The sequence below is a fragment of the Scatophagus argus genome, chromosome 24 (assembly GCF_020382885.2).
Source record: "Scatophagus argus isolate fScaArg1 chromosome 24, fScaArg1.pri, whole genome shotgun sequence".
NCBI classification, from domain to species: domain Eukaryota; kingdom Metazoa; phylum Chordata; class Actinopteri; family Scatophagidae; genus Scatophagus; species Scatophagus argus.
In genome coordinates, this window is record NC_058516.1 from 12,318,741 (window position 1) to 12,343,447 (window position 24,707).

A 24,707-nucleotide genomic window follows, 5' to 3' on the forward strand; every position below is an offset into this window, starting at 1 on the left:
TTCAATTTCAGTTTATTTAAATATAGCACCTTATACAATCAAAATTGTCTCTAGATGCTTTACAGAGACCCAGAGCCTGAACCCCCGAGCAAGCAGACTGTGGCAAGGAAAAACTCCCTTTTAACAGGAAGAAACCTTGAGCAGGACCCGGCTCACAAGGGAGAACTATCCTGCTGATAGTCGGCCGGGTGAAGGGGGGAAAGAAGAGGTAGACAGGACAGAGAGGATGAAAGAGAGAGAGAGAGTGTATCCATGTAGAGCTCCCTTTATGCTGTTGAACAGCACTTGTCACTTAAATTCCAAACTCAGATATACTTATACTTATCCTAAAACTACAAATTTTCATTGCCTTTATTATACAAAGCTGATTATTATTATGAACGCTGATTATAAAAGCCCTTTTTTCACAATGCTGTTGTTCATCAAATAAGAAAATTGAATGTAGACCTTTTTTGGCTGTTAAGTTAGGTTTAGTTGTTTAGGTAAACAGCTTGGTTGGGGTTTTTACTTTAATCAGTACCAGACTCAGTATACAAGGAATTTTCCCTACGGCCTCTTGTATCTGCAATCTCATTCGTTCAGCCACTGCGCTAAGCTCATGACCATGAATGAGGGTTGTAGCGGAGATCGATTGGTAAATCAAGCGCTTGGATTTTCGACACAGCTCCCTCTTCACCTCAGTGCTCAGCTACAGCCCCCCCCCCCCCCCCCCCCCCGCTAACGTTGGACCAAATTGTATGTTCATCTCATGCTCCATTTTACCATCACTCTTGAACAAGACCCCAAGCTACTTAAACTCTTTCACTTGAGGCAGCATTCATTTGATATTCCTTTCAGAATGGAAAGTCAAAAAATGAGATGGAGAGAGAGAGAGCTTCATTTTATTTTGAGGCAACAAATATGTTACTCTAAAAGTAGACAACATCCATCCATCCATCCATCTTCTATACCGCTTATCCGTCAGGGTCGCGGGGAGGCTGGAGCCTATCCCAGCCGACTACAGACAAGAGGCGGGGTACACCCTGGACTGGTCGCCAGTCAATCGCAGGGCCGACATTAGACAACATGACAACAGACAAGCAGGATCTTAGAGAGTAGGTAGTGTAGTTTTGTACCAAAGAGTGAAAACGTGACATTATAACACGATGACTTTTACCATTTTAAAAAGTTTCACAACATGATTTCCCAAGACATGAAGTGAGAGGTCAGCATCAACACCATCTTCAAGAATGCCCAACAGAAAAAAGCAACTGAGGAAATGTGGTCTGCCGCTGGAGTTGTTGATCCAGTTTTACACCGCAGTCATCAAATCTGCGAGGAACATCATTGAAGATTCCACGATTCATTCAGTCTAACCTTTGTTTATATATTGAGTTGTTGCTGGAGAGATATCACCAGGTAAAGCAAATTCCTTGAGTATACCAACATACTTGGCCAATTAAACCTGATTCTCATTCTGATATTGTGTAAAAATCTGAGGACATTTATTCCACTATGCACCTTATCTTATATGTTTTGCACAATTAACTGCACTTTATAACTCATTTTTGGGTAGTAATCTGTTTACATCTGTCTACACTGTAGTTTTTAGTCTCCTGTTTTAATACACACAGTCAACTGGTCAACCTGCTTTCTTTGTACTTTATTATACTTATAAGTATATGTTAATTTAGTAAGTACATGTTTAGTCTATTTCCTACTAACAGTTAGACCTTGTTTGTTTATTTTTTGACTAACCTACACTGTGTCACACCGCGGTGAGGTATTGTCTTGTCTTGGTTTTATGTCTCGTCACTTATTTTGAAAAGTAACTCTCCTCTCGTTTCAGGTCACTTGCCCTTCCTCATGTCTCCAGTCTGATTGTCTTCCCTATCACCCGATTGTTTCCACCTGTTTCCCATTATCCTTGTGTTCAAATAGTCTGCGTTTCCCTTGTCTTGTCTGGAGTGATTTTTTGTTCTTAGTAGATTGTTGCTTCCTGTGTTATTTTATTCCTCCTGTTGGAGAGATTTTCTGTTATACTAGATAAATGTAAATTTCTTAGTCTAGTTATAGCCTTTGCCAAGATAACTTTCATAGCCTCTTGTTTTTTGTCGCTCTGTGTGAGGTTTATTAGGGCTGAACTTGGAAAATAAACTCAGTTCTCTATCACCATCTCTGCATCTGAGTCCTGCATGAGCCTGAACCTGACAGTACACACTGGCCAGGATGGACTCAGCAGAGACACCACAGATTCCCACAGAAAAAGCTGAACCTCAATGCAGAGTGAAAAACGGGCAGGCAGGCCGATCCAGAAAAACAATAATCTTTATTTTTAAACTAGGAACTCAAAAAAAGGCACACACTGTGGCGAGGATCAACAAAAGGTACAAAAATCTATGGCAAAAAACTCATGAAAATACATAGCATGGCAAGACAAAAAGGATTTCCTGGCCTGAACAGAGGACATACAAAAGTAACACACTGACAAAGGTGACTGGGAACACGAGGACTAAATAGACATCACAACGAGACACAGGTGACACACATTAGGAGGGAGAAAGCAATCAAGAAAACCAAAAGCAAAGCTACATGAAAACAGGGCACACAGGGGAAAAGACGCTTTCAAAATAAAACAGGACATGACATAACCCTTGAACATAAAACATGGAAACACATGACAAGACAAACATGAAACATGGCACATGGACTGAAATCAAAAGACAAAGCATAACAAAAAACACCAGGCATGACACTGCTGTAATGTGTTTCTGGATACTTGAATTTCCCTCAGGATCAATAAAGTGTCTATCTATCTGATATTGATGTTTTTGTTTTTCTGGCATGTGAAACTTATGTTGTTATAATGGCTTTTTGTGAAACTTTTCACTTTTCCAAACAAAACTACACTATCTGGAAAATCCTGTTTATCTTACTTGTTGTCATGTCGTCTTCTTCTATAGTGTTGCATTTGTTGCCTTGAAATAAAATAAAAACTCTCGCTCTCCATCTCTAGCAACCATAAGCATCAGCACTCGTTTTTCAAGACGACAGCGTATAGACAAACACTTCGGTTTGACTCACACAGATCAGAAAAAAAAGAAATATTAACACCAAATTCAGCCCTCATAAAAACAAGTCATCTTTCAAGTTTTTTGATTTTTGATTGTGAAAGGATACATGGTTTATTGTATGTGTTTTTCGATAATCCCTCCTCTTTTTTAAAAAAAAAAAAAAAAGAAGGAAAAAAGTACTTGACTTATCTGCACCAATGTTTTGCTATCCTTGTGCTACTGTGACAATTAGAATTTCCACCCTTTGGGACTAATAATAATCTTCATTTGGTCTAAATACCTGTGTATGTGCTTAAAGGTTCCCTGTGGGTTCTAGTAGTGGTACAGTTTTCTAAACAGTTGATCTCCTTCCATTTTATCTTGTGAATGCGTGCACGCCAGTGGTTTTACACTATTCTAATGGTCTACAGAAGTTTGTGACACTGACAAAACAATGCTATATTTAAAAAAAATAATTATAGCTATTTAATTTTTAATAGCATTTAAGTAGTCATGTAATATAGGCAATTTTTTATCTATAGTAAAATATTATCTCTCAGCAAACCACTGAGTGTGATACCAGTCAGATTAAATTTTAAACAGTAGGACAGGATTCTGCATCACTGTTCTCTCATATGTAGATATGTGACATGAATGAATGGTATCAGAACAGTATGAAGGAGTGCAATTTTTTGTCTTTAATCCCGCCTAAGGAGAAACAAATTCACTCAGCTAATAAAACCTAGAAAGAAAGCCAGAAGAGTTGTTATAGTGAATGACTGACTTCAAAGCTGATGTCAAGAGTGAAAAATAAATGCTCACAGCACTTTTTGTTTGTTAATTGTGTAGCTTTATTGTTGCTTTAGTATGTGTCTCTCAGGAATGAGCAGGTATCCAACAAGGCCTAGACTATAGTACAGGATATATTCAAGACAAAAGAAGAGAGGGTTCAAAGAGTCAGCACAAGAATGGAAGAAGCCGGGGGCCTCAGAACTTCACAGATGGAAAATCTGGGACAAGTGTGACATTTACCTCCAAACTTAACTTCATCCATCTGTACTGTCAGAGGGCTTGCTCTGACACAGAAGGAGGTATCTGCATGAGAATGTCTTGTCCTTGATGAGATTTTTCTTCAAAACTTCAGTTGCCCTTTGCTTATCTACCTTCATGAGCAGATTTTTATTAATCTCAAACAACAATACTGATAATACTGTCAGCGTGCTAAAAAAGAATCTACAGAGGAGAAAGTGAAACAAGGAGGACGCAGATGTTATCTAAGAGAAAGGGAGAAAAAGAACCCAAGGGGTGGAGCATCTAGATTCTGTGGTCATCCATCCCCTTTGATACACATTGTAGGGGGTACAAGCCCCTCCAGCACCCCTCGTCAATCTCCACCGCACAGCCTCTAAGAGGACACTGCAGCATTGGGCTTGTCATCACGGGTAACAGGGATGCTGCGTTCGCTGTGGCCGGATTCAATCCCTCCCATGACCTTTAGCCCGGTCAGAGTCAGCAGACCATCGGGTGACAGGGTGCAGGTGATTCCTGATTGGTCAATATTGGAGGGGAGGCGGTAGCGGCGGTGAAATTCACGAGAGATGTAACCGTGGTCATCCTAAAAAACAGCAGGATTATTAAAGAAAAAGTTCATTAAAAAATTACAGTTCTGGCTTCATGAACATGGCAATCAGTTCTTCGCAAAGATAACATTTACTGTCATCGTATTGTAGCGTGAACGACAGTCATCAAAATTTCTTTCCAGCTGACTGTTAATGTGAGCTTACTAAAAGTTGACTATTCAGCAGCTTGTGCAGCACATTGCAAATGTTACGTGGTTGAGCAACAACGTGGAAGTCATGGATTTGCCTCATGATGTCTATGATAGGTGGTGATCTATGAACCTAAGTGATGGCATGGGAGAACTATTGTTTGGCCACAAACCACCTGAGCTATTCTAGGCTGTTTAGGAACATTTACTGGAGATTTATCGAGAAGATGCATTTTGGTGTAAGAGCAGTAGCAAGCCTCATGATGTGTCAAAAAAAACCTGTCATTGACAGAAGATGGGCAGATAGTGGTGGAATTTGTATTTCCTAATCTGATTTCTGCTATTTTCTCACCCACATATGGTTTTACTGTACCAGCATATACAGAAGAATTTGGTACGTACTGAGGATTAGGGATACAGCAAACATAGGCCCAACAAAGCACTGAGGCAATGTTTGATGTATAGTAAAATATTAAATTATATTGTGCAAAATACATACACATTTGAGTTCTTCTCACTTTAGCTACCCAAACCCACCAGCCTGGTTCTTTGATCACCTGTCTGCCCTCCCCTTTTTTGTTCTCACTCTTAATACAAAATAAAAAGCTCAAGGTGAGAGTATAGGTTTTAGTGTTAAAACAAAGCACAAAAAGATGGGTACTACCTGTCTTTCTCCATGCTTGCCCTGGATCTCCACGTAGTCATCAGTGACCTTCACACTGAGGTCATCAGGGGAGAAGTGCTTGACGTCCAGGTAGATTGTGAACTTATCCCTGTCAGACCTCACCTGAAGGACATGCGTAAGTGTAGAGAGGGTCTATTTTATTATAGCATTGTCAAAATGTATTTTTGAGAAAGATTTTACCTCTCAAAATGTAAGTTCATGAACATTTGGAAATGTAATTTGTGTACAGTAGAAGAGTAGAACATTAGAAGCTGTGTTTTGATGTAGAGCAACTAAATTTAAGACTCTGAAACAAACCAAACTAAATCAAAATGTCAAAAATAAGAGCGAAGAAATGTAATAACTTAACAAAGATCAGAATAATGGATGGGGAAACAGGGAGAAGGCTCTCACAACTATCACAATTATTGACAGTTATGATAAGTTCCTTTTTAAAAAGTTATAATATAATTCTGTTTTCAAAACTGTCAAATCCCATTGAAATTATTATTTGTCTTTTTAGGAAAGAATAATGTGTAATGCTATACACATAAAAAGATATTTACTCTGAATAAAATTTTAAGGTATGTTAAGATGAGTTTTGGTGTTATCTTAGCATCACTAAAAACTTTCTTTTTAGTGATGCTAAATGCTGTTTTGATACAAATGAACACAACCCTTTGCTGCCTCCTATAAATATATATAAATTGAGCCAATATGCATGTTTGTCCTAAGTCATGATGTGCTTTCTGACATAAAAGTGTCTGATCTTGTTACCTCAGAGATGCCAGAGTTGGAAGAATCCAAAAAGCTGCGAAACAGCCACTGTCTGTAATAGGGGCTGATGGTGGAGGCGGTGTAGGGGAAGAGGTCATAGTCAAACATGCCCTCTCCAAAAAACTGGTCAAAGAGTCGGGCAGGGTAGGCAGAGCCCAGGGCCCGTCTGAACCAGGGGTGCTGGATGGCAATATCCATAGTGACTGGAGACAGTTTGGTCTAACTTGGCTTGGCTTGGCTCAGGATGGCTGATGAACCTGCTCAGCTCAGAATCCAGAAGGTGAAGAAGGGAGGTAAGGCAAGACAGAGAGCAAAGAATGCCGATGAAAAGCAATGAGTAAAAAATCTCTCCAGAGAGCTTTGGCCTCTCCTCTACAGCTGCCTCTTCTTTATATACCTGACAGCCAGAAAGAGAGGCTTTAGCCACGATCCCTCTGGAATGGCATTATCTCATGGTGGGTTGGGCCCTGTCAGCAGAATCTGGGTTCAGGATAGGGGGGCACCACTGGGTCCAGACCCTGGTGTGACCCAGTGCCATCCACACACCAGACACCCAGGGCTGCCAAAACAAACCTTGCTGGACAGAGAGCAGGGAGGGGAAGGGACTGACAGAGACAGTGAGGTCAGGGAGCAAAGCAAAGACACATGGGTTTTAGGTGAACGGTAATGCATCAAACAGATACACACATATCTATTTTGTTTGTCAGTCAGTGACATAATACTGCTCTTTTGTTCTGCCTGTTTAGCTGGACAGAGTGCAGACTCTGAAACAATGCTGCAAGACAATGGAGCAACAACAACACAGAGGGATGAGAACAGATGGTTTAGGGCGCAAACATATTACTAGCATGTTACTAATAAAGATTGCTCAAGTTTAAAAAATAGCATAAACCAATTTTCAAGTTTTCAAACAGAAATGATTGCCAGGTCTGGACTAAACTCTTTCATTTAGTTTTTAATAGAAAGAGACCTAACATCCCATCAGCAAGCATCTGGTGACAGCGGCAAGGAAAAACCTTCCTTTTAAAAGGCACAAACCTCAGAGCAGACCTTAGCAGTGAATGAATGTACCACAGTCTTTTTGAGTCAGTCATCCAGTTACAAGAGTTTGGTCTAGACCTGCTCAAATTGGAAAGTGTCATGAGATAACTTTTGTTGTGAATTGGCGCTATATAAATAAACTGAATTGAATTGAATTACAGCTAGGTAAATCTTAAGGAATTCTTTGGGGAAAGCTTGCTCACTGTGGTGCTCAGTGAGTGCCTAACCAGTGCTACCTTGGGCAACACCAGAAATAAAAAGTGGTAGAATGTAACCAATTCAGTACAAATGTGAAATATTCTTTTCATGCCACTTTCTCCTTCTACTCTTTTACAATTCAAAGGAAAATTTGTCCTTTAATTTTACTACAATTATCTGACAGATTTAATTACTAGTTAGTTACTAGTTAGATTTTATAAAATAAATTATCCAACAGTTTCTAAAAGAACAAGTGATTAGTTAATTTCTCAATTGGTTGATTGACTTTTTCATTAAAGCCATTTCTAATGCAAAAAGCATTTCATTAGCTTCTCAGATGTTAACATTTGATACTTTTCCTTTTGATTATTTTAATAATTTCAACTCTTAATTTTGTACTATTAGTTGGACTAAACAAGTTCTGTGAAGGTGTCATTGTGTGCTTTGGGTAGTTGTGGCAGCATTTCTCACTAGTTCCAGAATTCTCAGAAACCAAAGCAATCAATATATTAGCTGATTCATTCATACTGAAAATTATTAGTTCCAGTCCTGGACAAAATTGTTCAAAATGAGCTCCACCTCAAGTTTAAATATATAAAGTGCTATACATTCTTTCATTTAAGTAACATTTTCAGTGCAGAACGTTTGCTTGTAAGAGAGTATTGTTAGTGAGTATGGAGTGTGCTATTTGTACATTTACTTAGTAAAGGATATGAATACTTTCTCCAAAATTGGAGAGTCAAGCCCATTGAGGAGTTTCAGAGCCAGTGCGCACAGAGGTGAGCCAAGCTCCATCAACAGTAGTTGGTATGGCTCCACCTCTTACACCAACTCATGACTCAGCTTATTTCACATCCCTCCAAAAGCTTTCTTAGCCTAGGTCAGCACACCAAGGGCCCTGCCTTTACCCGCCAGCTAGCTGGTCACAATTTATCTAGCCTTGTAAGGAGTGGACCCACAAGGTGGTGGCCTGATGTGATTGCTTTAGGCCACCACCTTGTGGGTCCACTCCTTACAAGGTTAGATAAATTGTGGCTACCACTTACAAGGAGGTGGCCCAATGTTATTGATTTAGGCTAATCCTAATGGGGCATCATGGTGTAAACCAGGTCATCAGGTGCTAAGTGACAAGTTCCCTTCCAAAGCCTGGCTTCATTCAGAAGCCCAAGTTCCAAGTTCCGTAATCCAGACATGGTTACTACTCCAGGAGTGCTCTCTTGCATCTTTTCTAAATGGCTTTCTATGTCTTATGTAGAGCATTATACTGTGTATACAAAGAGAAAACTAAATAGAAAACTGTATACTGAATGACTTTGTAGTTGAAATATGCTATGTAAAAGTAATTAATTAATAAAGGAATTTGTTAATTAATTAATTTCTCGGCACCAGTCAAATTCTATCTTACATCCATATCTGTTCACACTCACAAAAGATATGCGCAGTGACTGGCAGGGAGCTTTGACACGTGGTTCAATAACAATCTCCTGAAGTTCAATATCGGCAAAACCAATGAGGTTTGGTTACTTAGGATATGGCTATTGCTACAAATGAGGTACAAATCCAAAATGTGGATTATTCTCATATGTTGAACCCAGTAGTACAGAAAATTCACATCCATCCAGCTAACTTTCAAAGTGAATGCACAAGAATGGTATCACCAATTCAGTATTATTATTATATTCAGTATTCCTCAGTTATGGTGTTGAATACTGGACAGAAAACATTATGATGTCACAATGTAGCAGAAATGTGATGTCATCTCTTCACAATTTTTACCTGTTAGTCATTTCTTTGAGATTTTGTCATAATTAGCATGGGAATTCTTGAGTGATGACTAGAAATGTGACTTGTGAACTCACAGGGACTTTAACCTCTGACCTTTGTTTAACAAATTCTAATCAGTTCATTCTTGAGTCTAAGGGGATGTTTGTGCCAAATTTGAGGGAAGTCATTCATGATGCCTTTGGCCAGGCTGTCATATGCAGAGGCATATAAAAACAAATAATAAAAATAAATAATAAAAACCATCATGCATATTGTCTCAGTATTCTACTAATGAATGCAGACTGTTAGATATCCACAAACTAAAAACTTTTTTACAATAACAACAATAGGCTATAGTTTTTAATGAAGAGTAAATTCTAATGTAAAGATAAGGGTCACTTCCCATGCCTATTGTTTCACCACCAGCGGCTTCCCGTCGCCTGTATTAGTCTAATCCCACAGGGCTTTTGCCAGCTAGCACAGAGGCTTAGTTCCTCCATGCACCCACAGGCCAAGAGCAACTGGGCCGGACAGCTGGGGTTGGAGCTGTTTTAGGTGTGGTTTTGGGAGGTTGTTAGGGTCTGAGGTTGTTAGTTGCTGCAGGCCGGATGTAGATGCCATTGCACTGGCTACTGTTCAGCAGAGTCAGCATTCTGGATTTTTATCAATGGGACAGACAATGCCAATGTGTTTCCACAGCTCTGAAAAGCTGTTTTGGCTGACAATCTGGCAACCTGGAGGTGTAGACATGCTCATACTTATTCACTGATTGCTAGTCTTTCTGAAGATAAAGTTTGGCATCTCCCACCAAGACCATCAGGAAGAACTTGAGGTGACCCTCATGTGTATGTTTGTCACTTCTATGAAGGTAAAACAGTTTACCTTCATAGAAGTTAAAGTTATCCTCACTAAAGGTGGAGATCGATCAGATATAATAATTACAGACCAAATTCTAATCTCTCTGTTCTTTCAAATATTTTGGAATCATTAGTCAGCATCCAAATTAAGTCACATATGGATTTCTAGACAAGACAAGACAACTTTATTTGTATAGCCCATTTTTACAAGCAGGTTGTCTCAAAGGGCTTAACATAACAGCAGCAACATCCTCTGCCCTTCGACCCTCACATTGACTAAGGAAAAACTCCCAGAAAAACCTTTAACAGGAAAAAATGGAAGAAACCTCAGGATGAGCAACAGAGGAGGGATCCCTCACCCAGGACGGGCAGACGTGCAATGGATGTTGTACAGGTAGGAAAGCAGTTAACAACATGAGAACAACATTACTAAAAAGACAAGTAAAACAAATCTCAACTCATAAAAATTTTAAATTTTCATGTGATTCATCCGTTCAGTATCACTTTTGATACCACCTCAATATGATTTTAACATTTCACAAGACTGAAATTATAATAATGAAATGCTGTATCATTCATGTATTTTTCATATTGTGTTGGAAACCACTATCCTATCAATTCAATTCAGTTCAATTTCGGCCCGCAAGGGGGAACCACCCCGCCGATAGTCGGTGCACAGAATGAAGAAAGGCAGATGTCAACAGTAGACATTGGGTTGGTCATAGAGCCGGATGCAGATCTGGATGGAGAGATACCTGCAGAAAGATACAGAGAGAGAGAGAGAGAGAAAGGGAGGGAGAGACACAAGACTACGAGGAGAACTGGACACACAGTGACATAAAATAATGAATTGTATATTAATCTGACGAGGGGAGAGGATAGAAGAGGAAAAGGAGGAGGGGAAACTGCTTGGTGGATCATGTTTGTGTCCCCCGGCAGCATAGGCCTATAGCAGCATAGCTATGATAGAGATTTAAAGATTAACAGTTAGTCAGACCTATTCTACCCGTGGCTATTTATCATGAGGTGAGTGTAACTATGCCTACCAGCCCGACACACTTTGTTTGAGCCTAACTATATGCTTTACTAAACAAAAACGTTTTAAGTTTAGTCTTAAAAGTGGAGGTGGTGTCTGCCTGTCGAACCCAGATTGGCAACTGGTTCCACAGCAGGGGTGCCTGATAGCTAAAGGCTCGTCCTCCCGTTCTCCTTTTATGAATTCCGGGAACTGCAAGTAAACCTGCACTCTGTGATCTGAGTGTTCTATTGGGAATATACGGGACTATTAGATTCTACAGGTATGATGGGGCTAGTCCATTTAGGGCCTTATATGTAAGTAGGGGAATTTTAAAGTCTATTCTGAATTTTACCGGAAGCCAGTGAAGAGAAGCTAAGATGGGGGAGATGTGATCCCTTTTACTGATTCCTGTTAAAACTCGAGCTTCTGCATTCTGGATCAGCTGCAAGCTATTAATAGAGTACTGGTAATTTGGACATCCTGATAATAATGAGTTGCAGTAGTCCAACCTAGAAGTAACGAAAGCATGGACAAGTTTTTCAGCATCACTCTGAGAGAGGACGCTCCTAATCTTAGCAATATTACGGAGGTGAAATAAGGCGGCCTTAGAGGTCTGTTTAATGTGATGGATAAATGACACGTCCTGATCGAAGATAATGCCGAGGTTCCTCGCAGTCGTACTGGAGGCCAAAGTAATGCCGTCCAGAGAGAGAATATTATCAGCTATTCTAGTTCTAAGATGTTTGGGACCTAGAACAATGATCTCAGTTTTACAGCTGAGTGTCATCAGCATAACAATGAAAGTTCATGCCATGTTTCTGAATAATATTTCCTAGAGGGAGCATGTATAAGGTGAACAGGATCGGCCCAAGCACTGAACCTTGTGGAACACCGAGGCTAACCCTTATATATGAAGAGGAAACATCATTAACGTGAACAAAGTGAAATCTATCTGTTAAATATGATTTGAACCAGCGTAGCGCAGTCCCTGTGATCCTAGTCTCATGTTCTAATCTATGTAATATTGTTACATAGATGTAAATGTTGTGATCTACTGTATCGAAAGCAGCACTGAGACCCAGTAGAACAAGTATGGAGACAAGGCCGCGGTCTGATGCCATGAGGAGGTCATTTGTAACTTTAACCAGTGCTGTTTCTGTGCTGTGATGGGCTCTGAAAGCAGACTGAAACACTTCAAACAGACTGTTCCTGTGTAGGTGATCAGTTAACTGATTTGCAACCACTCTTTCAATTATTTTAGATAAAAATGGGAGGTTGGATATCGGCCTATAGTTTGCTAAGATGTCTGGGTCAAGTGAAGGTTTTTTAAGCAAAAGTATAATAACAGCGGCTTTAAACGTGGTACATAACCTGTTGTTAAAGATAAGTTGATCTGATCTAAGAAGGAAACGCCAATCAAGGGAAAGACGTCCTTGAGGAGCTTAGTTGGGATGGGGTCTAAGAGACATGTAGTTGGGTTAGATTTGTTAATGCTGGAGGTCAGCTCAGGGATTTCTATGGGCAGGAAGCTGTCCAGAGATGGAGTAGGATTAAAAGAGGTTTCTAGAGACGGCAGTATATCGGCTCTTGTGGGGAGATCTTTATTGATTTTTTCTCTAATGTTATTGATTTTATTGGTGAAGAAACTCATGAAGTCTTCACTACTAAGAGCTGCAGGAATACAAGGCTCAACAGAGCTGTGACTCTTGGTCAGCCTGGCTACAGTGTTAAAGAGAAAACGTGGGTTGTTCTTGTTTTGCTCTATTAATGTTGAATAATAGGCAGTTCTGGCTTCACGAAGGGCCTTTTTGTATGCCAATGGACTGTCTTTCCAGGCCCTCTGGGATTCAACTGATTTGGAGGAGTACCACTTCCTCTCAATCTGTCTTGATGTTTGCTTCAGTGTTCATATATTTGAATTATACCAAGGAGCTAGCCTCCTATGATTTGTAACCTTTTTTTTCAGTGGAGCAACCATATCTAAAACTGTGTGCAACGTGGCTGCAGTGTTATTAACAAAAGAATCAATTGCTGCAGGAGTAACATTTAAATCAGTACGGTCTGTTGTACTGGTACATGGAGCTGAGGGGAGCTGTGATGGGATTGCATCCCTAAATCTGTCTACACTATCTTCAGAGAGGCATCTGGTGTAATAGACCTTTTTGTTGTGTGCTGTAAAGTCTGTTAGAGTTAGTTCAAAAACTACAAGTGAATGGTCTGAAAGGAGAGGGTTTTGAGGGACAACTGACAGGTTCTTAGTTTCTAGGCCATAGGTGAGAACCAGATCAAGGGTGTGATTATGGCAGTGTGTTGGTTCATTCACTATCTGAAGGAAACCTATTGAATCTAAGAGTGAACTAAAGGCTGTCTTAAGACTGTCAGAGTCAACATCCATATGAATGTTAAAGTCACCCACTATAATGACTTTTTCTGTACTGAGCACTAAACTAGATAAGAAGTCAGAAAACTCAGACAGGAACTCTGAGTAAGCAGCAGCAGGTGGGCGATACACAACAACTAATAAAACTGGCTTTTCTGACTTCCAGTTTTGGTGGGACAGGCTGAGAGGGAGACTCTCAAATGAACTATAGATAGATTAAAGTTTTAGGTTTGCCTCGAGGAACATGATAGTTAATATAACCAGACGGAGTTGATTCATTTAAACTAACATATTCTTCATCCCGTAACCAATTCTCATTGAGGCAGAATATATCAGACTTTCTACAATATTTTATATTAGAGTAAGAGGTCTATATGTCTGAGCAGAAACTTAGTTAGCGTGTTCATTTCTGTTAACTGTGTTGTTGTTATAGGGCCACCGTGTCCCTTTTATTATTGTGGGACTGCCGCATCCTTTGTTTGCTAAATGTAATTTGATTTGTTTACATACTGCACGAGTGTTTTCCTTGAGGAGCCTATCGCCGCCAGTCGATAAACTTTTATTTTACTGTTTGAAGGTGGTCAAGACGGTTCGCCAGCCTTGTTACGGTGTGGTAAAATAAGCCTCAGTGATAATTAGGATCCTCTCTGATCCGTGGAGATCACATGGTAGCATATTAACTCAGGTTTGCTCCATCTCTCTGTTGGACAAGTGTTAGATCACGTTGTTCCCCTTATTGTTCCCAACTCTCTTTGTTCAAACTGACGGTTGAGCCGCCATATTGATCACGGTGAGACACGTCACTCACATGATCTCATCCGCCATCTTTGCGCCCTCCCTCGACTCTCTCTCTCTCTCTCACACACACACACACACCACATGCGTTCTTTTGCTTTGCTCTAATATAGTTACTTGTGTTTGTTGTTTAGTTGTAGTCCATAACAGATAATTATTTATTGATTGGAGGTGGTGTTGATTGTAAATTAATATGGCTTTTATTAATAAATTCTGTTATAGTTTAACTGATCGTTGCTTGTGATTATTTACATATTGGTGTGACAATTGGTGACAGGAGACAGGTGGTGCCCCGTAATTGACAACATAATTGGTGCCTAGTGTGAGGTTGTCTTGCACAGCATAAATGGTGCTCCGTAATTGAAATTAGTTGTAAACAATTAATGATTATCTGTGAGAATCGTCAATAGTCTGCTAACATTTAAATCAGCTCCTACCTGTGCACAACACAGATTACTGTTTTACTTACCCTTACTGTCCAATCAAAAACGAACCTGGTGATTTTTAATTTTTTGAAAAAATCTACCTTAATGTGTTGATAAAATTCTAAGAAAAAAAACTCTACTTCAAACATCAACAGGAGTAAAATGCAACCAACATACACATTAAGTGGTAGCAGTAGTGATATTAATCCAAACATATAATAGAAGACAACAGTAAAACACTGACACGGAACAACCTTTCCTGTACTATGACAAGTTTTACTGAAATAATTAGCAGTAAAAATAGATTTAGCTGAAACTACTTTCAAACTTAAGTAAAGTATGAATGCAGTACCCAGATATCTAGTAGTATTTTCAGTTTGGTATGAATACTTTTAGCTAAGTAAATAATTTGATTATAATCTTATGCATTTGATTCTTAGATACCACCTCCCATATGCTATTTAATTTAGATGCAAAGGACTGTGTAATTGGATCATTAATTCTCCCATTGATTTAGCCACTCTGAGAGGTTGAGTTCTGCCCCCCTCTGCTGGACTTACATCATATCACCTTCCTCTAAACTCAAAATCTAAATAATAACATCAACGTGTGTGGGTGAATGTGAATTTATGCTGTGATCAGTGGTCGATCAAACTAGAGAAGCAACATATAAGTAGAGTTGTTTACCATGTCCACAGTCTTAGTCCTTAGTCCTTAATACCTCAGCATTTAGATAGATTAGATAGACTGAACTCATGAGCACCAATACTCTGAGAGGGGAGCTTGGACTTTAAACAGGTCTAACTGGTTACTGTTTGTGTACCGTTTGTTTGAAATACCCACACACCTGAGCAGTCTAAAATATTGAAACAATTAATAACATGTAACATATATGATATTATTATGGAATGTTCATCCCAAAAATAAGGGGTACTTGACTTAAGAAGAATGGATGAATAATGGTTAATAAATTACATCATCACAGGAAAATATCATTGTCACACAACTTACTTTTTTGTAAGACACTCAAAAGGTATGTGCTTGAGTGGATTATTATTTTGTTGCATTTTACATTGTGAATAATATATGGTGTTATTTTTATTATTATTTTGTAAGACATACCCAAACTCAACTCAAGTCGCCATTTATCAACACCACTAATCATGTTCCTGTTATAGCTTGATGTTTCGGTTTCACTTTTCGTTTTTGTTAGTTTCCCGTTTCATTTTGTAGTTATTCTCGCCCAGTATCTTGTTTTGTTAGGGTTTTGGTTTTGGTCCCTTGGCTCCCCTAGTGTTCTCCTGTGTTTTGCCCCTTGCCCTGTGTCTTTGTTTTGTCCCTGTTTGTTCTCTTTGTGTGTCTTTGTATGTATGTGTGTCTTTGAACAGAGATCGGGGGGCTGACCTACTTTTCTCCAGCCAACTCACCTGCACAGCTCTTCCTCATGCACCTTAATCAGAACCACACCAGGCCAACAGTATTAAGAGATTGGTTCATTTGCTTCATCTCCAGCAGATCATACAAACCAGTATTTGCGTTCTGTGTCTCTTTTTGCCTTCACGAAATGAATGCCTTTTTCTTATGCTCCAAATTTAATGCTCACACTCCCCATGCCCTGTCCAGATCGATAGATGGATGACTTAATTAATAACAGGGTAATTAGGTTGTAACAGCAGCTCGATACATTTACATGCCAAATGGCAATATAAAAAGACACATCTTTACTTTGCTTAAATGTGATTTCTGGAGGCCATCCATGGACTCTGAGACCACTTGTTACACTTGTGCCTGTAAGAAGTTCTCCCATCGCCCTGCTTCAACCTCCATTCCATTCCTTCCAGGCCTTCGTCTCACAGAGCTCTAGACTTCTACCCTCTAGGTTACACTGCTATGCTGACTGTTGCTATTAGGTTCTCTAAATCTGTCCATTTAATAGCCATGACTAAGCTTACTTTTGCCCGGGAAACTGATGACATATTGGATGACTGTGGATGGCTGCAGAGGTGTGTGCGATGCTGAAGATCAGAGACTCAACCTTCAGAGATGGTGACATTGCTACCCTAAGAACAGCAAGGGCCAACTGTCCTGGACCACTGAAGAGGCCCGCACACATATGCCCAGAGTATCCACAGCCACGTGAAGGACAGAGGCAACACTGTGGCATGTGGCAGGGCATCCAGGCCATCAATAACTACAGGATGATTCCATCTACCTATGACAGTGATGCTTCCCTTCCTGATGTGCTGAATTTCAAATGACATGGCAGTCAGAAAGTCTACCTCACCCTGGCCAAAAATCAATGTGAGGAAAATCCTACGTGGAGTTAACTCAGGGAAACCTGCTGGGCTGACAACAGTGCTTAGGGGATGTGCAGACCAGCTAGCAGATGTCTTCGCTGACATCTTCAACATCTTGTTGATATCTTGTAATTCCCTTCTATCAGGCTACCCCAATAAATCTATAAAGACTCTCCAGCTAATCCAGAACGCTGCAGCAAGATTACTCACAAGAACCAGCATGAGAGATCATATTTCTCCTGTACTGGCTTCTCTACATTGGCTACCTGTAAAATTCAGGATAGATTTTAAAATTCTTTCCCTCACATATATATAGCCCTGAATGGTCAGGCACCATCCTATATTAAAGAGTTGATAGTTCCCTATTATCCCACCAGAGCTTTGCGTTCCCAAAATTCAGGACTACTTGTGGTTCCTAGAGTCTATAAAAGTAGATTGGGAACCAGAGCCTTTAGTTATCAAGCTCCTCTACTATGGAACCATCTTCCGGTTTCGGTCCGGGTGGTGGACACCCTCTCTATATTTAAGAGTAGACTAAAAACTTTCCTGTTTGATAGAGCTTATAGTTATGGCTGGCCTACGCCGGCCCCTAGTTTCTGCACACATTTATGTCCCATTAATGCATATCACTAACCCAACTTCTTCCCTGGAGTCCTTGTGCTTTCTCGTCTCGCAGGTTCCCATGGATCGTGGTTGGAGCTCCTGCTGCGGTCCTGCTTGAAACTCACTGCGATTACTGCTGTTTAGTCATAATTTATTTTAATTCTGTTACTACTCTGTACAGCTACTACCATTATTACTGTTACTAATACTGCTATCATAATCGCCATAGTACCTCCTGTATACTCCATTATCATTATCTACAGTTCCAATATTTATTTCCAATATTTATATTTCTTGTATTATTACTGCTGCTATGCTTGTGTGGTCCTTCTCTCATGCCCCACCACCTCTTCCTCTCTCCTTGTCTGTCTATTTCTCTCTCTCTCTCTCTCTCTCCTGCTCTCTCTCTCAACCCAACTGGTCAAGCCCATCTTGAGCCGGGGTCTGCTCTGAGGTTTCTGCCTTCTAAAAGGCAGTTTTTCCTCGCCACTGTCGCCAAGTGCTTGCTCAAGGGGGAATGTTGGGCTCTCTGTATTACAATTTAATTAAAGAGTTTGGTCTAGACCTGCTCTAATTGGAAAGTGTCATGAGATAGCTTTTGTTGTGAATTGGCGCTATACAAATAAACTGAATTGAAATAAACTGAATTGAATTTCCCTGAGCAGTGCCATTGTTCCCACACTACCATTGGCCCATCACCAAAGAAATCTCCAGTGTCCTGCCTCAATGACTAGTATCCGTCACACCCATCATCATGAAGTGCTTCAAGAGGCTTGCCACGAGGCACATCCAGACCCTGCTGCCACCCTCTCTGGAGCCCTCATGCAGTTCACGCATGATCCAAACCACTCCTCAGGCGACTCCATTGCCACCGCCCTCCACCTGGCCCACACATACATACGTGTGCTGTTCATGGACTTCAGTTCAACATTCAATACAGTTATTTCACAACATTTGACTAGCAAGCTGAGCTTGCTGGGCCTTTTCACGGTACATTGTGCTGAAGGGAGCTGTAATGGGAATGCCTCCCTAAATTTGTCTACAACATTATCAGAGAGGACTCCGCTATCCATCCATCCATTTTCTATACCGCTTGTCCGTCAGGGTCGCGGGGGAGCTGGAGCCTATCCCAGCTGACTACGGGTGAGAGGCGGGGTACACCCTGGACTGGTCGCCAGTCAATCGCAGGGCCAACACACAAAGACACAACCACACACTCTCACACTCACACCTAGGGGCAATGTAGAGTAGCCAATTAACCTAATGTGCATATTTTTGGTATTGTGGGAGGAAGCCGGAGTACCCGGAGAAAACCCACGCAGGCACAGGGAGAACATGCAAACAAACCTTTTTGTTGTGTGTTGTCTGTTACATTTAATTCAAAAATTATAAGTGAGTGGTCTGAAAGGAGAGGGTTGGAGGGGCCACTAATTGGTTCTCAGTTTCTAGGCCATAGGTGAGAACCAGATCGAGGGTGTGATTTTGACGTGTTGGTTCATTTACTGTCTGAAAGCAACCTACTGAATCTAAGAGTGAATTAAAGGCTGTCATAAGACTGTCACAGTCGACGTCCATATGAATGTTAAAGTCACCCACAATAATGACTTTATCTGTACTGAGCACCAAACTAGATAAGAAGTCTGAAAACTCAGACAGGAACTCTGAGTAAGCAGCAGCAGGTGGGCGATACACAACAACTAATAAAACTGGCTTTTCTGACTTCCAGTTTTGGTGAGACAGGCTGAGAGTGAAACTGTTAAATGAACTAAAGATAGATTTAGGTTTGGGGTTAATCTGAAGACTGGAGTGGTAGATTGCTGCCACTCCTCCTCCTAGACGCTGGAGCAGTTTTTTTTCATTTTATTTGTTTATATTTTGTGCGTGTCTTTTCTTGAGAGTGAAATAAAATATTCAGGCTTCATCCCTGCAAGCTAAAGACACCCTGGATGGAATTTTTCTGAATGCACTCTCTCTCTCTCTCTTTATAACAGGAAGGAATCCCTTTTTTACCTACTTGACATTCAAAATGGATTGAATGATTTCTTGCAGGAGACATATTGCTTGTTTGAATGTTGAATATTTCAGTACTCATTGCAGTCCTGATGATGCGAGGCGAGATGGGAGATGAAACAGATGACACAGTTAAAATGGTTGATCTTTTCTCGTTCTTCTACTTCTGTTCTCGGAGCTGGCAGCATATTTTGCAGTTTGAATTTGCTTCAGTAAAGTGCTTGATATTCTTTTTAGTTGTTTTCCTTGTTTTTACACTTGCTATCCCCCAAAGCAAATATTGCTCCTAATGTGAGGCATTGAGGCTCCAGTTGAGCACATTAAAACAAACAAAAAAAAAAGTTTAAAACTTACAAACGTGGATTATCTTCTCTAGGAACAGGAAAAATGTCTTGGCTTTTATGAAATGCAGAAATACAGGTGCTGAACCTGCCCAAAGGCGTGAACACCTAATAGCCCACCCAACAGTGTTAAATATGTGCCCTGTGCCAAAAAAGGTACATTTATCTAATCTGACCTGGCAGTCGGCTGCTTGTTGTAATTTCATGCATATTTTAGTCAATGGAGTACAGTTACTGTTACAGTGCAGTACAGTTACCCCCCCCCCATGGACTCTCAATGAGAACAAGGAAAAACTACTTACAGGAAGAAACGCTGGGAGAGCCTACTCAAAGAGGGATCCCCCTCCGGGACAGTCAGCTGGTGGTGGTGCCAAAAGTGGGCTGATGGTCCGATGGTGGGTGGATGGAGGGGATGTCATGTGGTTGAGGTAGAGGAGGTATCTGTCGCAGTGAGTGGTGGTGTTACGGTCTGGATTTGCCCCTCTTTCTTGTTGGCAATCCAGGAAGTGAGTCCTCCTCTTCTTCTTCAGAGCCTGTGCAGTCCTCATCACTGTCTTCACTATGCCAGCTGCTGTTTGAATTGCTGTCTGCAACTACATCTCACCACTTGAGTTTTTTACCACTCCTCTCCTCATCCTCATCACTTTCTCTCTTTCTTTTTCTTTCAGGAAGTGGGTCCTGCTCTTTTTCCTCTGACGTTCCCTCATCCTTAGCCTCATCGCCAGCCTTACGGGAGCAGAAGCTGTCCGAGTTGCGGTCTGCAGTTTCATCCTGCGACACGGGTCTTTGACTGCTTCTCTCCTCATCCTCGTCTTCTTCCTCTGACACTCTCTCATCTTCGTCACTGTCCTCACTGTCCCAGTCGTTGTCTGAGTCGCTATCGGCAAATTCATCCCACCATCTGAATCGTCGACTGCTTCTCTCCTCTTCCTCATCATCTTCTTCACGAGGTCGCCGCCTGGATCCACTGGGCTGCGGTTGTTCTTCTGGAGCAGCATGTGGAGCAAGGTGAGCCTCGTCGGCAGCCACGTTGTTGTCCTGTTGGAAGACCGGTCCAGGTTCTTCAGATGGCGGTATGAAGTTCCAGACCTCTTCCCAGTGTCCTTGTGCATCTCTTTCTCTCGCGTCTTGTTTGTTGAAAAACATAAAAAGTATGTCCAGAGCTTCTCTGTCGATGGGCCCATTTTCAAAGCCAATCCACAGTCCATCTCCTCCTCCGTCCATCGTTACAGTGCAAGGAGCAGTTGCAAACTTGCAATAATTTAAACAAAGACGAAGCGGTCTCTCTGAAAAATGTCTTTTCTTAGGACAACGTGCCGTCACTGGTGTGAGTTTGAGCTAGTGTTAATCCCCAGAGTGAAATGAATTCTCTGTGTCAGTGCTCTTTATGGGCTTCAGAATTCTGGCAGTTTCAAAGCAGAGAATTCTGTTGCCTTTGATGCATCGTGATAACCAGAATTCTGATTGTCTGTCGTCATAATGATGCTTGTGTACCTCTGCTAATACTGGGCCATTCTTCTGCACAGTTTTATTGATAAAATAAATATCACAATTGCTTTTTGGGTTCGATTGAATTTCGTTAAGATAACCATGACCGGGCGGCACGGTGGTGCAGTGGTTAGCACTGTCGCCTCATAGCAAGAGGGTTCCAGGTTCGAATCCCGGTCTGGGCCCTTCTATGTGGAGTTTGCATGTTCTCCCTGTGCCTGCGTGGGTTTTCTCCGGGTACGCCGGCTTCCTCCCACAATACCAAAAACATGCACATTAGGTTAATTGGCTACTCTAAATTGCCCCTAGGTGTGAGTGTGAGAGTGTGTGGTTGTCTGTCTTTGTGTGTTGGCCCTGCGATTGACTGGCGACCAGTCCAGGGTGAACCCCGCCTCTCGCCCGTAGTCAGCTGGGATAGGCTCCAGCTCCCCCGCGACCCTCACGGATAAGCGGTATAGAAAATGGATGGATAACCATGACCTGGATGAATGAGAATATTCACAGGCCTCTGAAAAATGCTAACTTGATCAAACTGATCTATAATATATACAGAAATACAGTTTGATTCAGTGCTCAGTTTGACGGGTATGTAATACTTAGAGCCGAGTTAGTCAAATGATTCCATAAAGTACACCAACCACTAGCTCAAATAAACAACAAGCAGACTTGAGGAAGGTCAAATACCTTGAGAAAGCATTAAAACTTGCTCATTTGCACTAACCTCGGTCAGAGAGAAAAACATAACCGAGCTGAGCTGACTAGCGTCTCGTCTATTCCTTTTCCCCTGCTTTGATGATGAGGTTCATGCCCATGACAAACAGGATGGGAGGGATTGTGCATCCAGTGATGATCCCTCTCTCCAGGTGCTGCTCAGTTTCCTTGTCCTTTCTGCCTTTCTTAGCCTCCTGAGGCACTCCCGAAGACTCCCGCTGATGTGACTTCAAGGACTCTGTCCAGGTCTTCCTCAAAGCTGAGCCACTCCTACGTGTCAGACATCTTTGGCCACTTTATCCTCTCCTTTACGGGTTCAGGCTGTGGCATCTGTGGAAATGCTCCCTTGGGATGTAGGTGACAAAGGTGCTGAGAAATCCCCAGGGCTATGGGGTGCTTCCTGGTTGGGGATTTCCTGCGTCTCACCGGGTTCTAGACCTGTGTCTGCAACAGGGGCATTTTACCTCTGGTCGACCTGATACCCCCCAGCTTTTAGAGTTTGCCTTTGTGTTTCGGATTCTTCAGTCTGGACATCTCGGTTAAACTTTTGAACTCACCTGCTGCCTGGCTATCTCCCTGTTTTGTTTCCCATTCTTGTGAACTATTGTGTATAACTGTGTCATCCAGACAGTAATATTTCCTAATAATTTTACCTGTGGGAAGCATACAGTATATAAGGTGAAAATCATTTGTCCAAGCACAGATGCTTGTGGAACTCTGTGGCTAACTTTGGTGTGTATAGAAGAGTCATTATTACCATGTACGAACTGAGACTGATCCGACAAATAGGATTTAAGTTCCTATGTTCCAGTCTTTGTAATAAGGTGTGATGGACAATGGTGTTCTCAAGCACCAAAAACACTACACTTCCCATAATGCAACTCAAACTTGTCCATGTCAGCTCCAGTTTGTAAGACTGACATTAACTCTTTATCTGTCAGAAATTTCTCATAAGACCACTGAACAAATGTTCTCTTTTTAATAATTCTTTTTTTTAAACATCTGTCATATTCTTAACGTTGTACTTTACTTTAGAAAATGTGGTGCCTTTAATGAAATGATCCTTTATAAGGGGTAAGGCAGGGGGGACCTTGTAATGTAGTCCAAACATATAGAAAATTAACGCATAATTTTATAATTTCAGTTTATATCTTATTAGTCAGCATATGAAAAGAAGAGAGGTGGACACAATTTGTGTGTGTGTGTGTGTGTGTGTGAGAGAGAGAGAGACAGAGCGAGAGAGGGGGGGAGAGAAAGAGCTAACAACAACCTGTAATAAATACAGATTCGCTACTGTGCAGAGCGCGGTTCATCCGCAGTCAACAGAGTAACTTTCCATACTGAACAGCTGATCAGGCTGGCGTCCTGATCAAATTTGACAGAACGTTACAACTCAACAAGCGGTTATTTAACAGCGTGCTACACTTCTTGAGTGGATGGGATAAAGCCGAATACGGACCAAAAACACCCGTAGTTACTTCTAAAATTACAGGAAAACAACAGGAAGCACTTAAGTCGTCAGAGTGCGGGTATGAAAATGACCGTATTATAACATTATCCATCGTTAAACAAAGGGCACGCTGAGAGACCGCAGGGATGATGAGAGACTCCCCTTCTCCGGTTGTGGAGCGGCCTGGACTGGAGAACGTGGCCGAGGAGGAGGACGTGTTCGCCGCGGAGGGAAGCCGCATGCTAAAGCCCGACAGCTGCCAGGTGGGTGTGTGTAGGCGGGTGCTTACTCGTCTGTAAAATTGCGTACTTTCTTCTATCTAAAAACAGTCAAATGACATCCTGTTGAGTTTATCGCTACAGCAAGAAAATATATCAATAACATTATATATTTGCCGTATCATCTGTTATCCAGTAGTTCCTGTTATGCAATCATATGTTGTCACTATATACTCCACTGGAATACGGTGCTATAGTGCAGTATGTTGTCACAACAGAGCACAACGTGCACACAAGCTGACATTAAAAGAAGTCGTAAACGTGCAGGTATCCAATGAGCTCAGTCAACTCACTCTGAAAAACTGGCAGTTAAAACAATTTTATATTTATTTTAGGTACCGAGAGAGAAGGAGGTGGAGGGGGCTAAGGAGGAGGATGGCCAGTTGTCAGTGTCTCAGGTAGAGTCAGAGTTTGTCCAGCTGACCTTCAGGAAGCAAGTGTCCTACAGGTAGGAAACACTGCGATCAAATCTAATATAAACAGGGGGATGTGGCAACTTCCTGCTAACCTGTTTTACCTGAATGTTACTGTGTACCTTGTTCCTGACTATGTTGCCTTAGTGTCTGCGTTACTGTCTTTCACATGACGTTGTGCACATATATGTGTGCGTTAACCGTTAATGTCATGTTCATGTGCATTTGCCCTCCTCTCCAAAGTGAAAATGTTAAGATCTGTGCCACTGCTGACGTCAGGTTTTAAAACTTGTTTAAGCGCTGTACGGCTGCCAAAAATCTAGCATCTTAATTCTAAGGTTGCAAGAACCAGGAAACTCTTTCATGCTATTATGGTTATTAGCTATTAGTGATTAAC

General features: G+C 41.3%; 3 protein-coding genes across 3 annotated transcripts in view; 1 reads left to right on the forward strand and 2 right to left on the reverse strand.

Annotated features, from left to right (window-relative positions):
* Positions 1–3,881: 3,881 nt before the first annotated feature.
* cryaa (crystallin, alpha A) lies at positions 3,882–7,327 on the reverse strand. The gene is made up of 3 exons (XM_046382422.1): positions 6,242–7,327; positions 5,465–5,587; positions 3,882–4,647 (listed from the first exon to the last, which is right to left on the reverse strand). The coding sequence occupies exons 1-3, from the start codon at positions 6,437–6,439 to the stop codon at positions 4,438–4,440; spliced, it is 531 nt and encodes a 176-aa protein (XP_046238378.1). The 5' UTR covers positions 6,440–7,327; the 3' UTR covers positions 3,882–4,437.
* Positions 7,328–19,601: 12,274 nt separating this feature from the next.
* Positions 19,602–21,496, reverse strand: LOC124055539 (glutamic acid-rich protein-like). The gene is made up of 2 exons (XM_046382429.1): positions 20,273–21,496; positions 19,602–19,718 (listed from the first exon to the last, which is right to left on the reverse strand). The coding sequence occupies exon 1, from the start codon at positions 21,192–21,194 to the stop codon at positions 20,571–20,573; it is 624 nt and encodes a 207-aa protein (XP_046238385.1). The 5' UTR covers positions 21,195–21,496; the 3' UTR covers positions 19,602–19,718; positions 20,273–20,570.
* Positions 21,497–23,425: 1,929 nt separating this feature from the next.
* Positions 23,426–24,707, forward strand: part of LOC124055174 (diacylglycerol kinase zeta-like) — a 92,116-nt gene continuing 90,834 nt past the window's right edge. Inside the window, exons 1-2 of the mRNA XM_046381700.1 lie at positions 23,426–23,882; positions 24,233–24,345. Of these exons, the coding sequence (XP_046237656.1) occupies positions 23,766–23,882; positions 24,233–24,345 (230 nt within the window). The 5' untranslated portion in view covers positions 23,426–23,765. The remainder of the gene's footprint in view (positions 23,883–24,232; positions 24,346–24,707) is intronic.